Consider the following 23,595-nt stretch of genomic DNA (forward strand, 5'->3'; position numbering starts at 1 on the left):
ATGACGAGAATATAGTTTACTTTATATATGTTTTTATATAAAAATGAAAAATGATGATGAAGGCATTAATAATACTATTGATGAATGGGTTTAGTCTATTTAAACTTTAATGATTGGATGAGCTTCGGCTTTTGGAATCAAATCAACTGGTAATTTCTTCTTTAATTGAGATAATTTATCATAATCACCAGCTAAGATTCTTGCAATAACTAAATCATCTCTATCTCTAATTTCTCTTGTTGATTTACCTTCATTGCTTAAGAATTCCTTGGCTTTAGCAGTATCACCATGGAAATATTCTTCCATAGCTCTTAATCTTAATTCCTTTTCAGCCCATTCTGGACCTTCATTTTCTCTTCTCTTCATTTGAGCAGTATATTTAGCATAAGCTACATATGCAAATATTGGTAATACCAAATAGAAATAAGGAAATTCCCATCCTTCAGCCTTTTCAGTTTCACGAACAATCTTCCATTTCAACTCTCCAGTAGTTTCATCTTTATAAGGGATTTTATCAATGATTTTACCAGCATCTTTGGTAACAAATTGAAAGTTGGTTAAATCTTGAGTATTATCTTTATGTAAATCTAATTGTTCTCTTGGGATACCTGGTAATATGAAGTTCCATTCGGAATGATTTCTTTTATAGTATAAGTTTTGTAATTCAGAGATCACTTTGAATTCTTGATCGGTGGGTACTCTTGGAGTTCCATCTGGATTAGTATAAATTTTGGTAACAGATGGTAAAGAATCTAATTTGGTACGAATATCTTGTTCTAATTGATAATTGAATTTACCAAAATTAAGCTTCAATAACCCACTTAATGGGAATTTAAATGTAAATTTCACCATGTTTGATATATGCTGCTTTACCTTCAATTCAATATCTAAACAAACATTAATCGCATAAACATTTTTCAAGATAATTTTATTGGATGAACAGAAAAAAAATCATCAAAAACTGTAAAATATGTAGTTTACAGATAAGGTGGAAAGTTTTACAGATTAATGCAGTATATTTACAGGTTATATATTTAACTATCTATTTCTTACTACTACCAAAACTATTTATACCCATTAATGACTCTATTTCCATGGAATGGTGATCCTGATCAATCAATGTATCATTATTCTTCAGTGACTTACTTCGAAGTCTTTGTTCACGTCTTTTTTCCCTTCTTTTTTGGTCAAATTGCTTTCTCTTTTCTACCCTTTGTAAAAATGAAAGTTGATTAGACTTATTATCTTGCCCTTTCAATCGTATCAGTTTCTGAACTAATGCTTCTATGGTAGCAATGACTTCTTTCGTCGTAGCACGTCGTATTCCTCCTTCCAATTCTTCAGGTTCTTCTTCTTCTTCTTCATCATCCTCTCCATCTACACCTTCCTTACCACTCTTATTTGCCTTCTTTCTCGCTTTACTTAATTCATTGGCATTCCTAACATGTTGTAATGAATTGAAATGATCTATCAAAGCTAAATTGTCTCGGTATGATAAATTACAAATAGGGCAAAAGAATCCAAATCGTTTATTCTTCCCTGCCATAGATGTCGAAGATGAGATAGAAGGATCAATAAGATTATGAACTTTAACGGCATTCAACAGATCATTCAATAATGTATTTCTATGCTTGATATAATCTGATGATGATTTATCATCATTAATGACGGAAGTTGGGATTATTGACCCAGTCGTGGTTTTTTGCGGCTTCTTCGAGGTTTTGGCTTCTTTCTCATAAAGTTCCACATTCCACGTTCGTCTACCATATTGATCTATGGATTTCTTCTCTTCATCCGTCATTTCAATGCTCTGAATGATGTCAAATGAATGTTATGGTTTGTGTTTTGAAATTAAGTGTACGTTAGTTGATAAGAAGAGTACTAAATATATATTGTACAATTAATTTTTTTTCAATCAAATATATTTATTTTGATTTTTCACTTACTATAGATATATCAACAACCAGATAATAGACTAGACTTTACAATGGCACCAAAGGATATACGATCGTTGATGGCAGGAAGAATCACCAAAGTTGCTACTACTCCATCAACCACCACTAAAGCATCTTTACTGACCAGTACTGAAACCAAAGTACTCAAAGATATCGCGTCAGGATCATCTTTTGCATCAAGATGGAAAATCATTGGCACTCATTTAATACACAATTTACCTTCTAAATCATATATCATTAAGAATTTTAAGGAAGAAATCAAAATTGCTGCCTTTGATTTAGATGGGACGTTGATAGATACAAAATCAGGACGAAAATTCGCCATATCATCTCATGATTGGAAATGGTGGACGCGATCTACTAAGGATTCATCATCACAAATTCTAACTAAATTGAATAAATTGATAGAGGAAAAGTATTTGATTGTCATATTTACTAATCAAGGTGGTGTAGTGGCTAACCCATCTAACAAGTCATATAATAATTTCATAGAAAGAGTCAATTTAATCATTTCCACTATAAAGTCATCCATAAAAGAAGATAACACTGAAATATTGGTGTTTGCATCTCCTAAGAAACCAGCTAAGGAAACCAATACTAAAAGTCATGAATTAATGAGAAAACCTAATACAGGTATGTGGAAGGAATTATTAAGTTATCTTGGTAATGAAGCTAAAATAGATGTTACAAACAGTTTTTATGTTGGTGATGCCGCTGGTAGAGCTAAAGATTTTCTGGATAGTGATTTGAAATTTGCTCAGAATATAGGTATTACCAATTTCAAAACACCAGAAGAGTTCTTTTGATTATCACACATGTATTAGTAAATAAGTTATGTACAAGAGAGTATGTGTAAAATTATATATATATGAATTAATCCTTGAATGCATCTTTAATGTTCTTTTTAGTTAATGATTTACTTTTACCTACTGTTTCAAAATATCCATTAACATTATCGATTGCTCTAATTTGATCTTCGGAAAGACTTGTAGTTGAAACTCCATCCAATATCAAACATTTTGATATATCAGAAACATCGTTTTCAAACTTAATAGCTTCATCAGTGGATTGAGGATAATTTCTAATGATGAAATTGGTTTCAAATGTTCCATTTCTAGTATTTAAATACAACTCGATCTCTTCCTTGATGATTGAAGTGATTAAACCTTTAGGATATTCTCTACCAGTGGCATCTAAATCTTGAAGAAGATAAGTATATTTCTTGGATTCATCTTGTTTCTCTTTAGCGATCAAATCTTCGGCATCTATAATTTTAACAAGCTTTTCAGGGTCACTCTTTTGTAAATTATCTTCCAATTGTTTAAGTATCTTTGAATCTTCAATGAATGGGATAACATAGAAGGTATATCTTGAATCTTTTATTAATTTATGACGTCTCTTTAAACGAGTCTCCTTTTCATATTCTTCAAACTCACGTTCAGAGAATGAATCCTTATTCTTCTTATTACTCACTTTCCCTCCAGCATAGTATAATGCAGCATATGATAAACCAAGCATATAGAAAAGGTAACGAATTTTAGGACCTCCACCTGGTCTTCGTCTTGTTGCACTAGCATATGATCTGGTGGATGCAATCACACTATTGACATTTTTCACACCAACTTGACGTTTTATAACGTTTCCAGCTAGAGATCTTAATGCAAACATAATAATTGAAGAAATGAGTTCTATAGATCTAATTCAATTCATACAATAGTAACGGCCTTTGAATAATTAATTCAATGCTAAATGGTCTGTTTTCCAAATTTTCAATTTAATCACGTGAACATTTTTTTGGTGATTTTTTTTTTTTTCAATACAGAAATTTTTCAACTACAAGAATCATTGAACCAGACAAGATTAGACACTTTAACAGTTCATTATATCAACCAAAGATGTCATTTGTTCATTTGGCAAACTTCTGTGCCCATATAAAGAATTGTACGAATGTTAATATATCAAGCACATCAGTGCCATTTACAAGATTGCATTTACAAATAGCCAGTGGATTATATAAAGAAGGATTTATATCATCGATACAACGAGGATCAACCACAGGACCAGATGTCACTCCAGTAGATGTTACTCCTGATAATATATCCACCAGAAGATTGTGGTTAGGTTTGAAATATCGTAACAATCAACCTGTCATAAGAGATATTTCCTTAGTTTCTAAACCAGGTAGAAAAGTTAATTTAACTAAAGAAGAAGTTAAAGCTTTAGCATCTGGTTTAGCAGTAAGATTCATTAAACCTTTACAACCTGCTGAATGTATATTCATAAAGAATGAAAAGGAAAAGGAAGTCATCGAAATCCAAGAGGCTGCTAAAAGAAACTTAGATGGTGTTGCATTATATCGTGTTAAATAGGTATTTACGTTATTATTAATTTTGTACATAGAAAAGGATTTATTTACTTAAATATAGATAATAAAAGATTTATTATTTAAAGAGCTACCTTTTGAGTTTGACTCCAATTAGTCATATCCACTTGCCAACTTTTCCAAACCATTAATTTTTCTCTAAAATCTTCAGTATGATTGAATTTAGCAAAGTTCTGTTGTGATAATGTAGCATAATCATTTTGAGTATATACTGGTTTAGCAGGTACAATTGGTTTGGCTGGAGATAATACTGGATTTGGGATATAGTTGGTACTACTTGTACCGGTTGAACCTCCTGATCCTTGTAATAATTTAACTTCTTTTTGTAATTCTGATATTTTATCATTAAGGTCCATTTTAAGTAATTTTAAATCAGTATTTTCATCTCTTAATTTCTTAATAGTATTCTTTTGTTGTTCAATGGTATCTTTGAGTGCTTTAACTTCTTCGTCTGATGTGGATGTGGATGTTGATACTGGTTCCAGTATTATTTGTTTTGGCTGTTCAACAACTTCAGCAGGTGTCTCTTTTGGCTGTTCTTCTTTCACTTCTTCTGGTTTAGATTCTTCAACTGTATCATCTTCCTTAGCATCACCTTCAACATCAGGTGTATCTTCAACAGCTGGAGTTTGTTCTCGACTTTCAGCATCATCACCGTCTTCATTAGTAGCTTCTTCATCTTTCTTAGTCTTTTTTGATTTCTTACCCTTCTTCTTTTTCTTCAATTCTTCAAACTTCTTACGAGCCAATTCCAATCTTTCTTCTTTGGACAACTCATTATCTGATGTATTTTCAACATCTTCTCCTGTGGTAATCTTATTTTCCTCTGACATAATTGTGTAGTTTATTAATAGTATGGAATTAGTCGTGTTATATACTTTTGATTTCGATAGTGATCTTTATTTTGGTACGTAGTCCACCTTATTTTAAACTGTAAAATGTTGAGACCATATTTGCTGGTTATAAATTTTTACAGATTGAGTTTTTACAGTTTCTATTTTAGTACCAAATTTATTACGAATTATACGAATGGGATCAGATTAATTGATTATTACTTTGATTTCATTATCATGACATTGATTACATCTTGAATCAATTTTAAATGTTGATGATCCAATTGTGAATAGCTTACTTAATAACACTTTCTAATTAGATGGTATTCCATATATTAACCTCGAGGAAACTGTATAATATGTCATATCGTTTTACTAGCAGCTCTCTATGAAATATCTATTTACAAGCTTTTTGTGTTTTGTTTAACTTACGGAATAAATAGTATAAATGAACTATCTGCTGACATATAACTATCTTTTATAATCATATTTAACGGTGTGGAGTCTTCTAACTCCACATCTCAAACGGGAAAAATATTATTTCTCCCGTTTAAAATTTTATTGCTGCATAATCCGCCTGAATTTTCAATTAGTCATATTCATCTATGTAAACGTAAACGATATAATTAAACGGTATTTATATAGCATAGATCTTACTTTATAGATCGAAACAGGGAGAATAAGGATCAGAAAACAAGATCAATGGAGACGAGTACCCCTATAACATCTCAGACTGAACCTATTCAGATCCTTGAATTACCGGAATTACAAAGTAAAGGCATCGCTCGTGTTCGAACTATTCAAACCAATGATTATGAAGACATAGAACTAGATAACATGATCAATGAAAATGAAGTCATTGCATATGAGTTAGATACTACTGTCACGACTAAACCAGTTGATGAATCTACTGCTTTGATGTATGCTTCTGAAACTAATGCTGCTTCTATTCCTGATGGTGGTAAAGAAGCTTATATAGTATTATTCGGATCATTTATGGGACTAATTGCTGATTTTGGAATTGCTAATTCAATGGGTGCTATTGAATCATATATTTCAACCCATCAATTAATATTGGATAAGAATGTTAATGTATCATGGATTTTTTCTTTACATTTAGGAGTTATGTATTTTGGTGGTGTATTTTTTGGTGAATTATTTGATAGATATGGAGCCAAAAGACCATTGATGGCTGGAACCGTTTTACTCTGTTGTGGATTATTCGCTACCGCTGAAAGTCGTACGTTGTATCAGTTTATTTTATCATTTAGTATATTGACAGCATTAGGGACTTCAGTGTGTATGTCTCCATTAATTGGAGTATTAAGTCATTGGTTTTTAAAGAAAAGAGCTATGGCATGTTCAATTGCCACCATTGGAGGGTTAGTTGGAGCTTCATGTTTTTCAATCTTATTACAACAATTATATACTAAGGTAGGATATAAATGGGCTATAAGAGTATTAGCATTTATATGTTTATTTTGTATGGGTATTGCTGTTTTATTAGTTAAGGAAAGAGCTAAAGAAAAGAAACTGGTATCAGATCAAGAAGCTCATGGTGATATTAATAGTCAAATATCGGATGTATTCACGCAAGGAAATGTTTTAAAAACAAGTTTAAATTTCTTAAAGGGAGCTCTTGATTTTACCATATTAAAAGATCTGAGATTTGTATTATTAACTTTAGCAGTTTGGTTAGCTGAATTAATCTCCATGTCAAGTTTAACATATTTATCATCATATGCCTTAAATTTTGGATTAAGTAATTCAAATGCTTATCTTTTAATTACTATTGTTAATGTGTGTGGTATTCCTTCACGTTTAGTATCAGGTATATTGGCTGATAAATATGGTAGATTTAATGTTATGATTGGTACTTCAGTATTAACTACGATAGTTATCTTTGGACTTTGGTTACCTGCCAAAGGATCAGTAGGATTATTATTTGCATTTGCAGCATTATTTGGTATTTCGACATCAGCAGTTATATCGTTAATTCCAGCATGTACAGGACAAATCTGTTCATCAAATAACTTTGGTAAAGTTTATGGTACTCTTTATTTCTTATTAGGATTTTTAACGATGTTAGGGATGTATTTTGCATCATTGGTTATAAGTCATGGAACTTTAATCAATTATAGAAATTTTGTATTATACGAAGGTGCATTAGCTGTATCAAGTGGGATAATCTGGACTTTAGCACGGTATAGTGCAATAGGCTGGAAATTAGCCAAGTTTTAGGTAATAACCACTCATTGTCCGACGACATCTACATTTACAGTTTAATAGATACTACTATATATTAGTAGTAGTAGTTATGATTAATTAATACATATGAGTTGACGATAATAATAACTGTCAATAGTAACCCCACTGCTTAATTAATTAACACCAGTGGGTATAGTATATAGTTAAATGTTAATAGTGGTGGTTATCAATCTCATTGTTTCCAGATAACTACAAAGGTAGACCTCAGAAAAAAATCTACCTTGGTGGTTTAGGCAAAAAAAAAAATCATCACCAAACACCTTTTTTTTTTTTTACAACATAAAAGTCAATTTACAACAGATGGGAAAAGGGTGAGATTATCCCTGAAGAAGAGAAGAGCAACAATCAGAAGAAGAAGAAGAAGTCTTAGGCACAACTGTCAATTCATTTCATTTCATTCGTTTAAATTAGCTTTCGTTTCACATTCATCGATCAAAGTGGAGTACCCGTTGTATAATCGTTTTTGCATTATATTATAACTGACATCCTTATCAATTATAGTTTAATTACAACAATATTCAAATTGGGTCGTTAATTCTTGTCATCGCATCACATCATATCACCTTACATAACCACCAACCAGCTTTCATTCATTTAAAGCTTGTCATATCTAGTGGTCTGCTTCTTTCCTGTCATTTTGCATTGTTTCATTAATATCCATCTAACTACTGGGTTTTGGAACGGCTCTATTTATTAAATTGATAAAATTTTTTATTTTTTGGCTTAGCATAAATTAATAACTACTAAAGTATTATTATTATATACTTTTCCCTAATTGACTATAATAGTTATTAACTTTTTAACGTTTTGACATCTTACTCGTTGAAGTTTCTATATAAGAAGTTTAATATTCTTTAGTTTCAAATTTTTCATTATTGGATTTTAAATTATCTTTGTCATATCATATCTTGCATAGTATTACATCATGTTAGATACTACTGTTGAAATTCTTAAAAGAGGCACCTGTCCAGGTGGTAACGATTATAATGGTTCTATGGGAGCTCGTATCTCATCTGTATTTGTTATTTTCGCTACTTCTTCTTTTGGTGCTTTTTTCCCAATTTTATCTTCAAGATATTCATTTATTAGATTACCAAGTTGGTGTTTCTTTATTGCTAAATATTTCGGTTCTGGTGTTATTGTCGCTACTGCCTTTATTCATTTATTACAACCTGCTAATCAAGCTTTATCGGAAGAATGTTTAGGTCCTGCTTTCCAAGAATATCCTTATTCATTTGCTATTTGTCTTTTCAGTCTTTTTGCTCTTTTCTTCTTTGAATTAGTTGCTTATAGACTTATTGACAAAAGACTTGAAGGTTCAGGTCAATCACATTCTCATTTCGGTGATGAATCAGTGTTTGTTAAAAAGGCTGCTGAATCTGATTCTGAAGATGCTGCTATTAAACATGAAAAGGAAGATGAAGATGATGAAGATGGTAAAGTTTCTAATTCAAAAGAATTCCAAAAACTTTATCCTGAACATTTCTCTCATGCTCATGATCATCAAGATCCTGAAGCTCTTGGAACTCCAGTTGAAGATCAAGATAAAGAACAATATTATGGTCAATTATTAAATGTTTTCGTATTAGAATTTGGTATTATCTTCCATTCTGTTTTCGTTGGTCTTACTTTAGCTGTTGCCGGTGATGAATTTGCTACTTTATATGTCGTGTTAGTTTTCCATCAAATGTTTGAAGGTTTAGGTTTAGGTACTAGAATTGCTACTACTTATTGGCCAAAAGATAAGAAATGGACTCCATGGTTATTAGCTGCTGCTTATGGTCTCACTACTCCAATCTCAATTGCTATTGGTTTAGGAGTTAGAGAAAGTTATCCACCAAATTCAACCACTGCAACCATTACTAATGGGGTATTTGATTCTATTTCAGCTGGTATTTTAATCTATACTGGTATTGTTGAATTAATGGCTCATGAATTCTTATTCTCCAATGAATTTAAAGGTAAAACTGGTTTCAGAAAGATGCTTTGGGCTTATTTCATTATGTGTTGGGGTACTGGATTAATGGCTTTATTAGGTAAATGGGCCTAATCCTTTATAATCTCTTTCTAATTTTCTTCCATTTATTTAACTATTTTTTACATACGCTTGTTCATAGAACATTTTAGTTTCCATTTAATAGACTTAATCTCTTATTTAATATAATAATTGACATTATAAATAATACTTAGTAGACTATGTAATTTATATATTTTGCAATCTGTTTTAGCAATTTAGATCATGTGATCATGTTTCCGGTATATAACGGAATCCAAAATTTTATAAATTTATGGTAGTTATATCTAAATATATTTAAGTTAGGATTCTTCTTTCTTTACTTAAACATTATCATACTATATCATGTTATCTTTACGTCGTATGTTCAGAGCATCCACAGTAAGAACCACCACGGCGACTAGGTCAGTTCTTTCTCAAAGATACTATGCATCTAAATTCACTACTGATTTCACACCTTCTCCACCTCGTTTACCTAGAGAAGAACAAGAAGAATTTGAAAAATTACAAACAATAGCTAATTCCCAAATCGCTATAGAAGATTATAATGACCAGATAAAAGCCAAAGGTTATGCTACAAGTAATGATGGAGAATCATCTATATTATCCAAACCTATTGATCAAACTCCTCCCAAATTATCATCTGATATTGGAAGTTTTCAAACTCTTAAAACTATACCTGAATTCGATGGAGAGGTTAATCCGAAAACTGGTGAAGTAGGTGGTCCAAAGCAAGATCCTTTAAGACATGCTAATGAATGGGCTTTTAATGGTAGAGTAACTGATTTTTAGAAAATATGAAAGTCATAAATAGATTCATACAACCAGGTTTGTAAGTGACCTAGACACTACAGTTGTATGGTATAACTATATAATATCACTTGAATGTACATAATGACATTATATTGGTCTAATTATCCGAACAGAGTATGTTTCGTATACATGTTGTAGTAGCAATTTAAATAATGGTAACGTCTAAATTGATCCGTATCGGTCAAGACACAAAGCCCGGAGCTCTTTAAAAAAATTTTGATCGCAAAAAAAAAGGTGTATAGGCATGAAAATGATGGAGTTTGTTCGAAGAAGGGTTTGATTGGGTGTATCTGGAGTCATGGAGGAAGAGTTTGATCCATTGTCGTTATTCAGTCCTAATGAGGTTAAGATTGATGATGTTAATGACTTAGTGTATGAATATCCTACTACTTCTGAAGAGACTATACCGTCAAGTACCAATGATGAAGAAGTACAATCAAACGATGATGATGATGAAGAACAACCATTGCATATTTTAGATTTGCCAGCATTAATACGAAAACCACCATATGAAGTTCTAATCACTATTTTAAAGTTATTTGGTCCTGAAGAAGTATTAAATTTTGGTCCTGGTTCAACCCAACCAGATCAATCTAGTCCAGAAGATATATTTCTTCAGAAGTCCATCAATCAAGATATTATCCAAAAAGCATTACCATGGTTTAACTTACACTGTCCTCGATTCAACACTGAATTGAAGTTATCATCTATTCCAAACCTAAGCATCTCCTTAAAACAAGATAAGGACTATAATGCCTACCTCACAAGAATTATTTCGAATGATTTACATTGGATAACAGATGATGATCAAATACAACAAATTCATAAGGAAACATCATTAAGAATCAGTGAAAATTGTGGGAAATCAGCCCAGCCTGAAATGATCCGTAGAATAACCTTACCCAATTTCAAACCGATTATTTATCTCAAGGAACCTTCATTGACTGATGATAATATTGGGTTTAAGACTTGGGGTGCGTCATTCATATTAGCCAATCGATTGATTAATAAACAAACCCATGATGGATATCTTGTAAATAATGTGTTGGAGTTGGGATCAGGTACGGGGTTGGTAGGTATGATTTGTGCGTTGTTGGGGTTTGATACTTGGTTAACTGATTTGAATGAAATTGTCCCAAATTTACAAGATAATGTAAATCTTAATAATCTTGATGCTAAAGTTAAAGTTGATGAATTAAATTGGTGTGATCCAGCTTCATTTAAGAATAAGTTTGGGAAAGAATTCACTTTCGAAACTATAGTTGTAAGTGATCCTATTTATTCACCTCAACATCCATATTGGTTGGTGGATATGATTGAAACATTTACATCTCTGAAATCAAATGCTCGAGTCTTGATTCAAATTCCGTTACGTCCCAAATTTGAAGCTGAAAGACAATTATTATGGACATTAATGGATAATCGATTTAAAGTTATTGAAGAAGAAATTGAACCTGGATTTGATGATTATGGTGAAATGAAATTTTTATTTAAATTGTATATTAGAAAGTAATGGCCATACACATAAAGTCATATATATGTCTATAAAAATCTAAAGAATAAATTAATGATAATGATTACAATTCAATTATATATGATCTTTTAATTTTCTTAATCTGTTAACTGCATCTTCTAAGATAGAATCATCTTTACAAACAGCAAATCTAAGAGTTTTTTCTAATCCATTACCAACTCTATTAGAAGGAATTAAAAATTCAGTTGGTGGAATACCAACTACACCAATTTCTTTGATTAACCAATAAGCTAATTTAAAATCTAAAGTACCTCTAGCAGAAATAGCTTCAGGGAAGACATAATCTTCAGGAACTTTAACTTTTGATAAATTAACTAATAAGAAATAACCACCTTGAGCAATGGTATAAGGTAAACCTAATTCATCAAAGACTTCAGTAAAGATTTTATATTTATGAATATAGTCTTGTCTTGTCTTTTCGAAATAATTTCTCTTGTCAGCTTCGATAAAACCTTGAGATACAGCTTGTTGTAATGGAGCTGGAGTTGAGAAACAAATTCTTGTATGGGCAGCAGTAACGAATTTGATTAAATTGGCAGGACCATGAATGAATCCAACTCTCCAACCAGTGGCAGCGAAGGATTTACCTGCGGATCCGACAGTGAATGTACGATCGGCTAATTCTGGTAATGCCTTTAAGGCAGCTGGTCTTGGGAAAGTCTTGGTGAAATAAAGATTTTCATAAACTTCATCACTAACAAGAATGATATTATGTTCAATAGCTAATTTACCAATACGAATTAATTCTTGTTCGGTATATATTTTACCAATTGGATTATGAGGAGTATTAATAACAATGATTTTAGTTTTATCAGTAATAGCATTTTCTAAACCTTCCCAATCAATTTCCCAATCATCACCAGTAACAGTTTCATTATCGAATTTCTTTGGGTATTTGATTTCAACATATTTGACTTTTGCTCCAGTCATTTCAATATTTGAAATATATTGATCAAAGAATGGTTCAAAGACAATAACCTCATCCCCTGGAGTTAAAAATCCAAAAAAGATAGAAAAAATACCTTCATTTGCTCCAGTAGTGACTTGGATTTCAGAAGCATCAACATCTCTACCAAAAGCTTTGGAATAATGTTTGGTTAATTCTTTAATTAAATTAGGGTTACCTCTAGCATGAGCATACTGATTGAATTGAGGTTTAGTTAAAGCTTCTCCGACAGCATCAACAGCGAAATCAGGAGGATTATAGGAGAAGAACCCTTGACCTAAATTAACAATTGGTTTACCTAATTCTTCTTGAGCTTGGGCTGCAGTTTCATTAATTAACGACCAAATATCCTTTTGACCTGGTTTTTGAAAGAAATAAGGATTATGTAAAGCAGTTGGATCTAATTTCTTGGAAGATGTCATGATTGTTCTTGTAGTTATTGTTGTTGTTATACTTTGTGGCAATGATGAGTAGAGTCGAGTAAACCTCTTTAACATTAATTGGAGGTCTGTTTTCGTATAAGAATGTGTACAATTGACGACCAACAATTATTGACACTTTAAATTAAGTTGGTCCTCTGATTTGTCATAGTTAAAAAAATTGTTGTGGCTCTTATCGCGAAATTAAGGAGCGGAATTATTTTTGACAGGCACACGTGAATTAACCTATACCGAACAGATAAATAAAATACAATGAATAAATATATATTAAGAATTAGGAATAAATAGTGTGTCTATACAGTAATTATACTATCAGGTGGAGGTGTATGCAGCACCTCTTGCTGATGATGTGTTGTAGTGGTAGTATCGAATTTACCATGTTTTGTAATCAAATCCACAATGGGTGATAAATAAGTTGAATCATTAATGGTGCTACATCCTTCTTCAATGACCCATTTTGCAGGAGACTGTTCATCATTCTTAACAATCACTTCACAAGCATAACCAGTAACTAATAAGCCAGGAGGTCTTGATCCACAAGCTTCTACTGCCTCAGCTACTGATGATAAATTTGTCCTTATGATTCTTTGATCAGGACATGAAGCTCTTTCAATGATAGCGACAGGTAATTTTGGATCCCATTGTTTTTCATTGATTAATTTAGGAATCAATTCCACTATTCTATGTAATGCCATTAAAAATACTGTTGTTCTTGATGATTCAAAACTAGGTAAATTAGGAACAGCTCCTCTACGACCAGTACCTGTACATATTAAAACTTGATCAGCCACTTCTCTATGAGTAGCTGGGATTTGACTTAATACTGGAGCAGCTAAAGCTGATGTTATACCCGGTAATACAATCGGAGTGAACCCATGCAGTTTAAAGAAATTGAATTCTTCACCTCCACGACCGAAAATATATGGATCACCTTGTTTTAAACGAACAACTTTTTCACCTCTATTTAATCCATCTAATCCCATCTGTAATAATTCTTGTTGGGCTCTTTCAGCATTACCAGGGAATTTCCTAGCAATGAATAATTTAGTTCTCTTTTGAGGAATTAAATCAATAACTTCTTGAGGAACCAATTTATCAGCTAGAATCAAATCAGCGGAGAATATAGCATGTAAAGCCCCCAAGGTTAATAATGAAATTGAACCTGGACCTGATCCCACTAATGATATTGATCCTTTTTGGTTTATTTTTTGACGTTTGATTAATTGACCTTCTTCTTTATCATTTTGAATCGATTTCTTATATGCTTGGGATAAATCATCGGCAGAGATAGTAACTAAGTATTGTAAGGGGAAATATTCCACAACTTGACTTAACCATCTTGTTCTTTGTAATTTTTGTTGTTCTTTGGTCATATTGAATTCCTCCACCAACGAATTCAATTTGGAAGTAGTTATGGAATCTTCATCATGTTCACCTCCGAGATCAATCACATTATCCTCTTGTTGAATCTTTTGTCTTAATTCACCAACTTTAGCACAGATCTCATCGATATTAGAAGGAATAGCATTAACTAATTCACGCTTGATTCGAGATGCTAATTTACATCCTTTACCATTGGTAGTTATACCCATTTGGAAATCACCTGAAGTATGGGTGGATAATATGGTGAAAGTACAATATTGAGGAGTATCACTTATATTTATCGGTATTCTTAATTTTAAACATGTATTGTAAATCTCTTCCTTTAATTGAAGTTGAAAATTAGGTAATACCACAAATACCTTATCAACAATATGATCAACATCATCTCTACCTTCACTAATAATGACCTCCTTAACTTTATCAATAGTTAATTTATCATGAGTTATAACTTTAATATCATCTTCAAATTGACCTATGTCCTTTGAGTCAGTTAAGATAATCGGTAAACCTCCAACATCAATGATACTCTTAATTCGATGATTGATTAATTTAACATCACCAATGATTAAATGTCTTTCACCTCGACAATTCCAAGATGTAAGTAAATTAGGCATATCTATCTTTTATGACCTACTTTAAGCTTACTAACACTTGTTGAACCAAATATAAAAGCAATTACTTTAATCTTTAAATATATATATATATTATATGGGGTTTGAAAAAAAAATTTTAGATTACAGAATATCACGTGAAATGCTTATCACTATAATAATAATCCTGTATATAAGTGAGCGGCTCATCTGGTTTTAACCAATGTTAAAATTAGTATTATTAAAGATTGGAATAATGATAAATTTGAACAATTTATGGTGATATTATAGTTATTATGGATGTTTATGACATGAATTCAAGGTTGTTTCAGTATTTCAAATATTTGTATAAGAGGTGAAAATGGATATTCATATTTCATAATGAATTGAGAAATCATCTAAATGTAATGCAAAAATAGGTAAAAATATAAAACATTGCAATATTAACTTTAAGTCGATTTAAACAGACTAAATCAATCTTCATTACCGAAGACTAACACTGTTAACACTCAAAACATACCAAGATCTAGTAGAAATAAGTTGTACATAACTGAATCTATTACCAACTTCATCTCTTTGATCATTTGCAGCAATTTCAAATCATCTCAACCTGCATATAACTGAATATCGTATAACAAAAAAAGCACCATCATACAAACACAGCTCTTTTTTTTTTTTTTCAGTATATGGTCTGATATAGTTGACAACGTTTTACGGTTTAAGTTCTAGTATATTTCACATTCCCACGTTATCAATATGGCTAAGAGACCATTAGGATTAGGTAAGGCTTCCAAAGCCAAGAAACAAAAGAAACCGATTGAAGAAAAAGAAGAATCGATTGAAGTTGGTTCCACTGAAGATCAAGCTGGTGAAGGTGAACTTACGGTTGAATTAAAAGAGGAAGCTGATGCTGATGATGAGTTGGCTCAATTACAAGCTTTATGGAATACGTATTTTGAATCTGATCGTGATAATGAATTGGTGTTGAATGGAATCGTTCATGAATGTGATCGTTTATTAAGAAATAGTAATGAGAAAGCTGCAGATGAAAGTAAAGAAGGTAAAGAGGAGGAAGATGATGATTCATTACCTGATTTCTTTTACGCAATCTATGCACTTTCATTAGCTGAATTAAGTAATTTCCATCCTGATGAAGTTGAATCCTATTTCAAAGAATCCTTAGATAGAATTGAAATAGGATTGGAGAAATATTCAGAATCCAGAGTGTTGTGGTTCGCAGAGAGTAAGATTTTATTATTAAAACTTTCTTTACAACACGTTTCGCAATTAACCATCGATACAGAAGAGGAACATGGTCAACATATGGAATTGGAGAATATTTTAGATGAAGCTTATCTTTCTTTTGGTGCAGCACTTGTAAGCTGTAAAATGAATAACGATTATAGTTTAATAAATCGTGAGACTTATGAATTTTTTGAAATTTTAGATGATTTATTAGATATCATAAATAATTTCGGAAAACATAACAAAGAAGAAGATGACGAGGAAGAAGATGATGATGAAGATGATGATACAGAATTAGACGAGCTTCATCCATTATCACCTATTCTTGAAGATTTCAAATATAATCAATGGTTGAAAGATAAACTTATTGAATTTTCAGATTTTTTTGTAAAGTTCAAATATGATAAAACTTCTCCTGAAGATGTATCATTATACCGTGATATGTCGAAACGTATTGGTCAATGGTATTTACGAGAAGCTGAAATCCCAATTAAAGTCTATACTACTTTAACCTATGATGATGAATTCGAAGGAATTGAAGAATATGAAGGATTAACAGTAAATGAAGCTCAATCAAAAGGTCAAAATTCTTTAAAACTTGCATTAGATGCTTTAAAACAAGCTCAAGATGAAGATGATCCTGAAACTTGGGTTGCTGTGGCTGAATGTATGATAAGTTTAGGTAATTTATATCAACTTGATTGTAAAGATCAAGAATTTTATTATAAATCAGCTGAAGAAATCTTAATTAAAGCTAATATTAGTACAAATGGTAAATATGATGATATATTAGAAAATTTATTAGATAATTAGATACTTAAAAAAAAAAAATAGAATAATGAGAGGCAAGACGTTAAAAATGGAGGAGGATAAAAATCTATATTAAATTTATATAAATAACAATGAATAAAACTGATGAGTTATATAATTTTAAAATGGGGAATTAACTTGAAATTGAAGTGGAAATGAAAAACAAACCTAACAGACAAAAGTAAATGATAAAAAAAACACAACAGAAATAAAACCAAACATGAATAATGATGACGTGAATAAGTGATATATGGACGTAATATCTCAACTGATGAGTGAGAATGTGAAGAAACAACATTAATTAGGTCATACTCTACTAGCGATAGTACTTTCACTTTGTAATTTCATGGCATTTCTTTCATGAGCATTATCTTTACAAAATTGTAAGCCTTGACATAAATGATCTTCTAATAAACGATGTTTAGCACAGAATGAACCTTGACAATGACTACAAGCACCCACCATTCTTAAACTTGCAGAAGTACAAGATTTGAAGGCACATTTACTCTTCTTTTTGGTTTTCTTGACGGTAGTGGTGGTGGTGGTGGTAGCAGTTGTAGAGGCAGTGGTGATATCGATATGAGAAGATTGAGGAGTTAAATTGATGGGAGTATCTGAACCATCACTCATGAGAATAACAGTTATGGAATCTAATTCCGGAGTTATATTAAAAGTTGATAATGGTTGATAATAAGGAGTTAATCTTTGACCATTATAGATAAGTTTAAAATCATGCGGTAATTTTGAAGAAACAGGACAGCCAACTTTAGCAGAGTTTCTTAAATCTTCGACAGTGGAGTTATCTGGGATGGTTATGGAGTAGGAGGATTCGGTTGATAATCTGATAGTTACTTTCATGATGTATTAGATTTAATGTTATGCTAGAATTTGACTTGATGGCAAATTGATTGATTCAGGGAGGGAGGGAGCGGAGGGAGCTAAAGGAGGAAAAGCTAGGAATGAACAGGTAGCAGTAAGGTAAGGGAGGGAGTGAGCAAATGGATAGATATATATATATATAGTCAACTGGATGAGTATATATATCTATAATTAGAATGTTGTGTAATGATAATAAAAGAAAAGTGTGATGTTATTTGATTTATAATTGTGGAAGTGGTAGTGGAAGTTATTACTCACAAATCTTGTGATCATCATCTGTCTGTCTGTTATGTGTTATGTTTAGTGTGCGCTCATAATTCCCAAAATAGAATTTCTTTTTTTGGTTTATTCTGCTTTATTTAGCCGCAGGCAATTAGATAAGGAATGACAACTGAGTAGAGTTCATCATCATCACTAATCACACTACAATTCTAATTATAATGTCATCATTCATCTATTGAATATACAAAGTGTTACTATCTATCTATTTATAGAACACACTTTTAAATTGATCCAGTCAATCCACATGTTCATTCTTAGGTAATACACTCCACTCCACTCCAACTGTCGTCTGTGTCTGTGTCTCTCTGTTCCCAGTTTCAGTGGCAAAAAAACAATGGTCGTGTGAAATTGTGTCTTGTCTTGTGTTGTGCGAGTTTCTTTTTTTGACTGTTTGTCGCATTTCTTTGTCATATTTTTCTGTCATTTATCATTTTCGACATGACATTTCCATTTTGCGACAAAACAGACAGACAAAACAATCTCAGATCCATCATTTCCTAATTAGGAATAGTAATTGATTAATAAATTATTACTACCCTTTTATTATTATTTTATAATATATTATTTTATTCATCTCATGGGTTCACCACTTGGAACTCTATCAGCTATAATATTTTGATTAATTCGATTTATAATCATCTTATTAAATGATATTCTCTTCTCTTCATCAAAATCAGCTTCCTTTTGTAATACTTCTAATTCATCAATTCCTTCATTTAATGAAACAGTTGGAATAGTATATAAGGTTGATTTTAATTGGGAAAGTGATAATGCTTTAAATCTAACATCTGCTGGTATTGGAGTTGCCATACCAATATTAACTATTATCAATACTGATAATATCAGTATTAATACTGTTAATCTATGTAACATATTGAAGGTAAGTAGTAGTTGTAAAGTAATAAACTGATAAGTTTAAGTTTAGATTATCTATATTTTTAATAGGAAACTACAACATATATATATATATACTATCTGAAACAACCCATCATCAAAACTTAATGGTCTTACTAAACCTTTTTGATATCATTGTTTTCTTTAAAGGGTATTTGACAAAAAATTCCTTTATATAGTAATTTTTTATTTTTTATGGTTTTTTCTTTGCTTACCCTGTGTGGGCCCCCTTTAATATGAATTACTTAATTAAGTAACTTCAATTCCTTATTCAATTTATACTTTTTTTTAATCTTTTAATTCTGTATCCTTATGTATAGTTATGTATCCGTAGGACTTATCATTTTATATAAGCCTTGGGAGCAAGGGATAAAAGGAATTTTTGTTACCTTCAACCCAACCCTCTCTTTAATGGAAATTGGAGGTAATAAAAACGATAATCTGGTAAAGAACAATGGGTCCTGCTTCTCTTCGTCATCTCTTTCCTATTTACCCCCACACCACTAGTATCCACATATATAATATTATCTTCTTTTTGTTCGTCCAAGCAAGCACGGGTTAGTTCCCTGTTTAATTCCCCTTGTGACACAAAGCATATTACTGGTTCATTTGTATAGCCTTTCATTGTTTACATTTTTCCATTATAATTATTAATGTTATTATTATTGTTAATATTGGTCCTATAACTTTTTATATATATACAATCTTTCACCTTTACTACCCATTGATTTAATCAACCTTTTCTAACCACAAGTAAAAAGCGCAAAAATCACTAACAATCTCGTCAATTGTTGTATTCATCTATTCACTCTTATACTTGTCCATCAGTTGTTACTGTAAATGTAAAGTACCTTTCTTTATTCTATTTTTTATTCAAATCATACATAACAACAAATCCCATTATTGAATCTTAAATTTACTTTTCAATTTATCTCTCAATTTCTTGCTCACATCATCATTATTATTATTATTGTAGTTAGGATGAAGATGAATACTACTATTGTTACCACTAGTATTATTGCTATCACCTCCGTTACCAATAGAAGTTAAATTCACATAAGATGGCTTCGCTGATATCGATCCACTATCGGGTATATTTGAAAAGATCGGAACGTCGGATAAATTATGAATATTAAATGATTCCATTGAACTAGTTCTATTCAAACTCTTTTCATCACTACTACCACGATCTTCACCTTGAATAAATGGAGATTGTTCTTTATAATCAGTCTCATCAATGACATTGTATTCGCGATAAAATTCATCATAATCTTCAAATAATCCAGGACCAAATTTATTACAGAATTTATCCACTTTTAAACTTAATTCATATCGAGTTTGCTTTAAGGCTTCGATTTGTAATTGATCATTATTATAACTTATTATCGAAATGAATAATGGGATTAATGATTTATAATAATCCACTCCAATCTCACCCACTCTTAATGACGCGTAAGTAGTTAATACCGCCCATCCATAACAAAATAAAAATATAAATAAAATTGGAATATTGAATTGTCGTATCGAAGTATATTTTAATATAAGAATGGTACCAATGATTGAATAAAATATATACAACATTGGAGCTAATACCAATGCTACTAAGATTTTCCAAGTTCCCAATACATCCTTAGCTTTAATTTTAACCACAGATCCCGCTAATGCTTCCTTAGCCTTTTTATGAGAAATTCGACTAGCAGTTATAAATACGGGACTAAATAATATTGCTCCTGGTAAACTTAATCCCATATATAAACAAAATTTAAAAAATCGTTCCATAAACATAATCAATGTCCTTAATCTATTGGTCCTCATTAATGATGAAACTTGATGATCATGTAATCCTAAACTTACTAAATGATTATTATATGCCAAAACTTGTTCTTTTAATTCAATCACATCAGGATCAGATTTGAATTGATCATAGCCTTTGATTAATCGTCTATTTAAATCCACCACCATAGGTAATGGGATTGAATCTCGATGAGATGAAGTATATAATCTTCGAGTGGCTTGTAATACCATAAGTGTTTCATAATCATTACAGGTGACAGTAACTTCTTTTAAATTCAATGTAATTAAATTTAATAATTTTTCAACTTGGGATTTTGAATTATCAAGATATTTTTGTCCCATTTGATAATCTACTATAATCGGTTTTCCAAATTCAACCACCACTCTTGATCTAAATTTATGAGCATGGAAATAATTTAATCCTACTGGAATGATATTAACAGCTTCAATTTGATCTTGGGATTGACCATCTTGAATTGCTTTCCCAATGGTTCCAAGCGCCATGATAGCCACTCCTGGTTTTAAAGGTAATAAATCAGGACGATCATGAGATCCACCTTCAGGAAATATACCTAAAACTTTTCCTGAATTTAAATGATCAAAAACATGACGAAATACAATACTATTATCAATATGAGGAGCAACTTTGAATTTGGTTCCATTTTCTAATTTTGTATTGATTCGAATTTGAATTGATGATCGTGGTGATTCAAATGGTTTCTTTAAAGTTAAATGAGTATCATCTTCAATACTTTTAACTGTTACATTACCTAATGATTCAGGTAATCCAATCAATCCCCTCTCCATACAATCTATGGTGAATTTCGTATTTACACCAATGATTTTTGTATTATCATTAGGATCAACTTTAATTTCCCCTTGAGCTAATTTTAAAAGATCTTGAGCTCTTTCAACTGGGATTGCCCCACATAATTTTGCACTTGTTCCAATAAACATTCTTTGATATGAACGATTGGCAATTAAATTGGCAATTCTTCTTCCACATGATTCCTTCACTTTCGACATGACAATCAAGGGATCAATGAATTGATTATGATGAGGAGCAATGACGAATATTATGGGACCATGATTTGGAATATTAAAGGTTCCACGAGGTTGAATATCTCTGAAAAATGTATGAATTACAAAACTGAAAAACCAAAGCACCAAATCATAAGTGAAGTTCCCAAAGATTATATGAAATAAATCAGAAATTGATCGTGAAGGTCTTTGACGAATTGGTCGATTAGATGTTGATGATGATTGCTTCAGCGTACCTATGGAACTGGAGGAGATAGTACTTGACTTCTCAGTCCCATCTCCTGTCCCACCTGAGGTTAAGCCTGAAGAATCTTCTAATTTCATTGATATGAGATTATGGCTTGAATATATATCTTATGTTGAATAAGTTGTGAATAATTAAAATTTATCGTCTGCTTTAAATTTAAACTCAGTTCGATTTGAGGATGACCCTACTGGTATGATGATAATTGTTGCCCTTGCCCCAGACAAAAATATAAAGTTTACAGCTGACTGCATATAGTCACACACACTCTCATGCTAAAAATTATTATAACTATGTCTATTATACTATACAAATAAGGAGGTACTATTATTACCAGTTAAGTTGAAGGACAGGTCTAGTCCTTACGGACTAGACCTTAATCTTCACCAGCAGGTACTTCATCCTTTAAAAATTTATTTAATTTTAATCTTATTTCAGTTTTATCATCACCTCTTAATGTATCCTTTACAAAATTAACATCTACATCTAATTGAACCATTTGTAAAGCACCTCTTAATACCCCACATAAGATTTGAGAATACCATAATTCCTTTAAGATTTCAGCATCTTTTAAATTTGGTAATTCAACAAATTCAGTCAATGGATTAGGATCAGGTAAGATTAAGGAACATGATTTATTATCAGAACTCCAATTTTCAATTTGGGGTGTAATATTAAGAAAAATCTTGAACCCTAATTTCGATATCACTTCGACTGTCTCTTTGAATGTTGAACATCTTCCTACTCCAGTCTTAGCTAAGAATTCTTCAATCAATCTTAGACCAATATTATATCCCATTTTATCTAATTGATTATTAACTTCATGATAATTATGATTAAAATCTCGACATAATTGTGAAACGATGGATCCATAGGTTAATGTGAATAATTCCGAATTGATCTTTTCCGTATTGTTCTTCCATATATCATCCCCATTATATCGATTATTACTACTCTTTGACATGATTGAATTGTCCTCTTATCTGTTTAAAGCTGATGAAGTACATCATTTAGTTTGCCTTTTTGAACCAAATCAGTTTTCAATTACGCGGTGACAATAAAAAAATTAGTATTTTCCGGCATATAAAAAAGAGGTATATCCCCATTAATATATTCAATAGATAGATGGATACAAATACAGCATTATTCGATATTATTAGGATTATTATTATTAGTATAAACATTATATAAAACATTAGAAAAGTATTAACATTAAGAAAAAGTAAATAAACGTTACTATGGATTAG

General features: G+C 31.3%; 17 protein-coding genes across 17 annotated transcripts; 7 read left to right on the forward strand and 10 right to left on the reverse strand. All coding sequences in view use genetic code 12, as the record gives it.

Annotated features, from left to right (window-relative positions):
* Window positions 1–16: 16 nt before the first annotated feature.
* Window positions 17–1,005, reverse strand: DFJ63DRAFT_200118 (uncharacterized protein). The gene has a single exon (XM_064903922.1). The coding sequence runs from the start codon at window positions 850–852 to the stop codon at window positions 100–102; it is 753 nt and encodes a 250-aa protein (XP_064761173.1). The 5' UTR covers window positions 853–1,005; the 3' UTR covers window positions 17–99.
* Window positions 1,006–1,042: 37 nt separating this feature from the next.
* DFJ63DRAFT_314448 (U4/U6-U5 snRNP complex subunit) lies at window positions 1,043–1,801 on the reverse strand (the record flags this gene model as incomplete). The annotated part of the gene is made up of 1 exon (XM_064906369.1): window positions 1,043–1,801. One exon carries the CDS (start codon window positions 1,799–1,801, stop codon window positions 1,043–1,045), a length of 759 nt encoding a protein of 252 aa, XP_064761174.1.
* A 93-nt stretch (window positions 1,802–1,894) lies between these two features.
* Window positions 1,895–2,795, forward strand: DFJ63DRAFT_200260 (polynucleotide 3'-phosphatase). The gene has a single exon (XM_064903931.1). The coding sequence runs from the start codon at window positions 1,988–1,990 to the stop codon at window positions 2,759–2,761; it is 774 nt and encodes a 257-aa protein (XP_064761175.1). The 5' UTR covers window positions 1,895–1,987; the 3' UTR covers window positions 2,762–2,795.
* DFJ63DRAFT_320067 (uncharacterized protein) lies at window positions 2,770–3,769 on the reverse strand. The gene has a single exon (XM_064907147.1). It carries the CDS (start codon window positions 3,621–3,623, stop codon window positions 2,829–2,831), a length of 795 nt encoding a protein of 264 aa, XP_064761176.1. The 5' UTR covers window positions 3,624–3,769; the 3' UTR covers window positions 2,770–2,828.
* Window positions 3,770–3,816: 47 nt separating this feature from the next.
* On the forward strand, window positions 3,817–4,406 carry DFJ63DRAFT_320068 (mitochondrial 37S ribosomal protein MRPS8). The gene has a single exon (XM_064907148.1). The coding sequence runs from the start codon at window positions 3,851–3,853 to the stop codon at window positions 4,322–4,324; it is 474 nt and encodes a 157-aa protein (XP_064761177.1). The 5' UTR covers window positions 3,817–3,850; the 3' UTR covers window positions 4,325–4,406.
* On the reverse strand, window positions 4,363–5,522 carry DFJ63DRAFT_200113 (uncharacterized protein). The gene has a single exon (XM_064903921.1). The coding sequence runs from the start codon at window positions 5,169–5,171 to the stop codon at window positions 4,401–4,403; it is 771 nt and encodes a 256-aa protein (XP_064761178.1). The 5' UTR covers window positions 5,172–5,522; the 3' UTR covers window positions 4,363–4,400.
* A 567-nt stretch (window positions 5,523–6,089) lies between these two features.
* On the forward strand, window positions 6,090–7,412 carry DFJ63DRAFT_323267 (uncharacterized protein; the record flags this gene model as incomplete). Its single annotated transcript, XM_064907505.1, has 1 exon — window positions 6,090–7,412. One exon carries the CDS (start codon window positions 6,090–6,092, stop codon window positions 7,410–7,412), a length of 1,323 nt encoding a protein of 440 aa, XP_064761179.1.
* Window positions 7,413–8,364: 952 nt separating this feature from the next.
* Window positions 8,365–9,489, forward strand: ZRT2 (low-affinity Zn(2+) transporter; the record flags this gene model as incomplete). The annotated part of the gene is made up of 1 exon (XM_064905147.1): window positions 8,365–9,489. One exon carries the CDS (start codon window positions 8,365–8,367, stop codon window positions 9,487–9,489), a length of 1,125 nt encoding a protein of 374 aa, XP_064761180.1.
* Window positions 9,490–9,798: 309 nt separating this feature from the next.
* On the forward strand, window positions 9,799–10,245 carry DFJ63DRAFT_314454 (uncharacterized protein; the record flags this gene model as incomplete). The annotated part of the gene is made up of 1 exon (XM_064906370.1): window positions 9,799–10,245. The coding sequence occupies one exon, from the start codon at window positions 9,799–9,801 to the stop codon at window positions 10,243–10,245; it is 447 nt and encodes a 148-aa protein (XP_064761181.1).
* Window positions 10,246–10,405: 160 nt separating this feature from the next.
* Window positions 10,406–11,817, forward strand: DFJ63DRAFT_200267 (S-adenosylmethionine-dependent methyltransferase). The gene has a single exon (XM_064903932.1). It carries the CDS (start codon window positions 10,565–10,567, stop codon window positions 11,777–11,779), a length of 1,215 nt encoding a protein of 404 aa, XP_064761182.1. The 5' UTR covers window positions 10,406–10,564; the 3' UTR covers window positions 11,780–11,817.
* On the reverse strand, window positions 11,818–13,401 carry DFJ63DRAFT_203263 (kynurenine--oxoglutarate transaminase). Its single transcript, XM_064903944.1, has one exon. It carries the CDS (start codon window positions 13,241–13,243, stop codon window positions 11,855–11,857), a length of 1,389 nt encoding a protein of 462 aa, XP_064761183.1. The 5' UTR covers window positions 13,244–13,401; the 3' UTR covers window positions 11,818–11,854.
* MET1 (uroporphyrinogen-III C-methyltransferase) lies at window positions 13,362–15,549 on the reverse strand. The gene has a single exon (XM_064903920.1). It carries the CDS (start codon window positions 15,181–15,183, stop codon window positions 13,480–13,482), a length of 1,704 nt encoding a protein of 567 aa, XP_064761184.1. The 5' UTR covers window positions 15,184–15,549; the 3' UTR covers window positions 13,362–13,479.
* DFJ63DRAFT_200270 (uncharacterized protein) lies at window positions 15,550–17,369 on the forward strand. The gene has a single exon (XM_064903933.1). It carries the CDS (start codon window positions 15,916–15,918, stop codon window positions 17,215–17,217), a length of 1,302 nt encoding a protein of 433 aa, XP_064761185.1. The 5' UTR covers window positions 15,550–15,915; the 3' UTR covers window positions 17,218–17,369.
* On the reverse strand, window positions 17,369–18,508 carry DFJ63DRAFT_200106 (uncharacterized protein). Its single transcript, XM_064903919.1, has one exon. It carries the CDS (start codon window positions 18,070–18,072, stop codon window positions 17,521–17,523), a length of 552 nt encoding a protein of 183 aa, XP_064761186.1. The 5' UTR covers window positions 18,073–18,508; the 3' UTR covers window positions 17,369–17,520.
* A 437-nt stretch (window positions 18,509–18,945) lies between these two features.
* On the reverse strand, window positions 18,946–19,248 carry DFJ63DRAFT_336597 (uncharacterized protein; the record flags this gene model as incomplete). The annotated part of the gene is made up of 1 exon (XM_064908407.1): window positions 18,946–19,248. The coding sequence occupies one exon, from the start codon at window positions 19,246–19,248 to the stop codon at window positions 18,946–18,948; it is 303 nt and encodes a 100-aa protein (XP_064761187.1).
* Window positions 19,249–20,169: 921 nt separating this feature from the next.
* SCT2 (bifunctional glycerol-3-phosphate/glycerone-phosphate O-acyltransferase) lies at window positions 20,170–22,428 on the reverse strand (the record flags this gene model as incomplete). The annotated part of the gene is made up of 1 exon (XM_064905163.1): window positions 20,170–22,428. The coding sequence occupies one exon, from the start codon at window positions 22,426–22,428 to the stop codon at window positions 20,170–20,172; it is 2,259 nt and encodes a 752-aa protein (XP_064761188.1).
* A 296-nt stretch (window positions 22,429–22,724) lies between these two features.
* On the reverse strand, window positions 22,725–23,312 carry DFJ63DRAFT_336599 (TRAPP complex core subunit; the record flags this gene model as incomplete). The annotated part of the gene is made up of 1 exon (XM_064908408.1): window positions 22,725–23,312. The coding sequence occupies one exon, from the start codon at window positions 23,310–23,312 to the stop codon at window positions 22,725–22,727; it is 588 nt and encodes a 195-aa protein (XP_064761189.1).
* Window positions 23,313–23,595: the final 283 nt, after the last annotated feature.

The sequence above is a fragment of the Scheffersomyces coipomensis genome (assembly GCF_036884675.1).
Source record: "Scheffersomyces coipomensis strain NRRL Y-17651 chromosome Unknown DFJ63scaffold_5, whole genome shotgun sequence".
Classification (NCBI taxonomy): Eukaryota; Fungi; Ascomycota; class Pichiomycetes; order Serinales; family Debaryomycetaceae; genus Scheffersomyces; species Scheffersomyces coipomensis.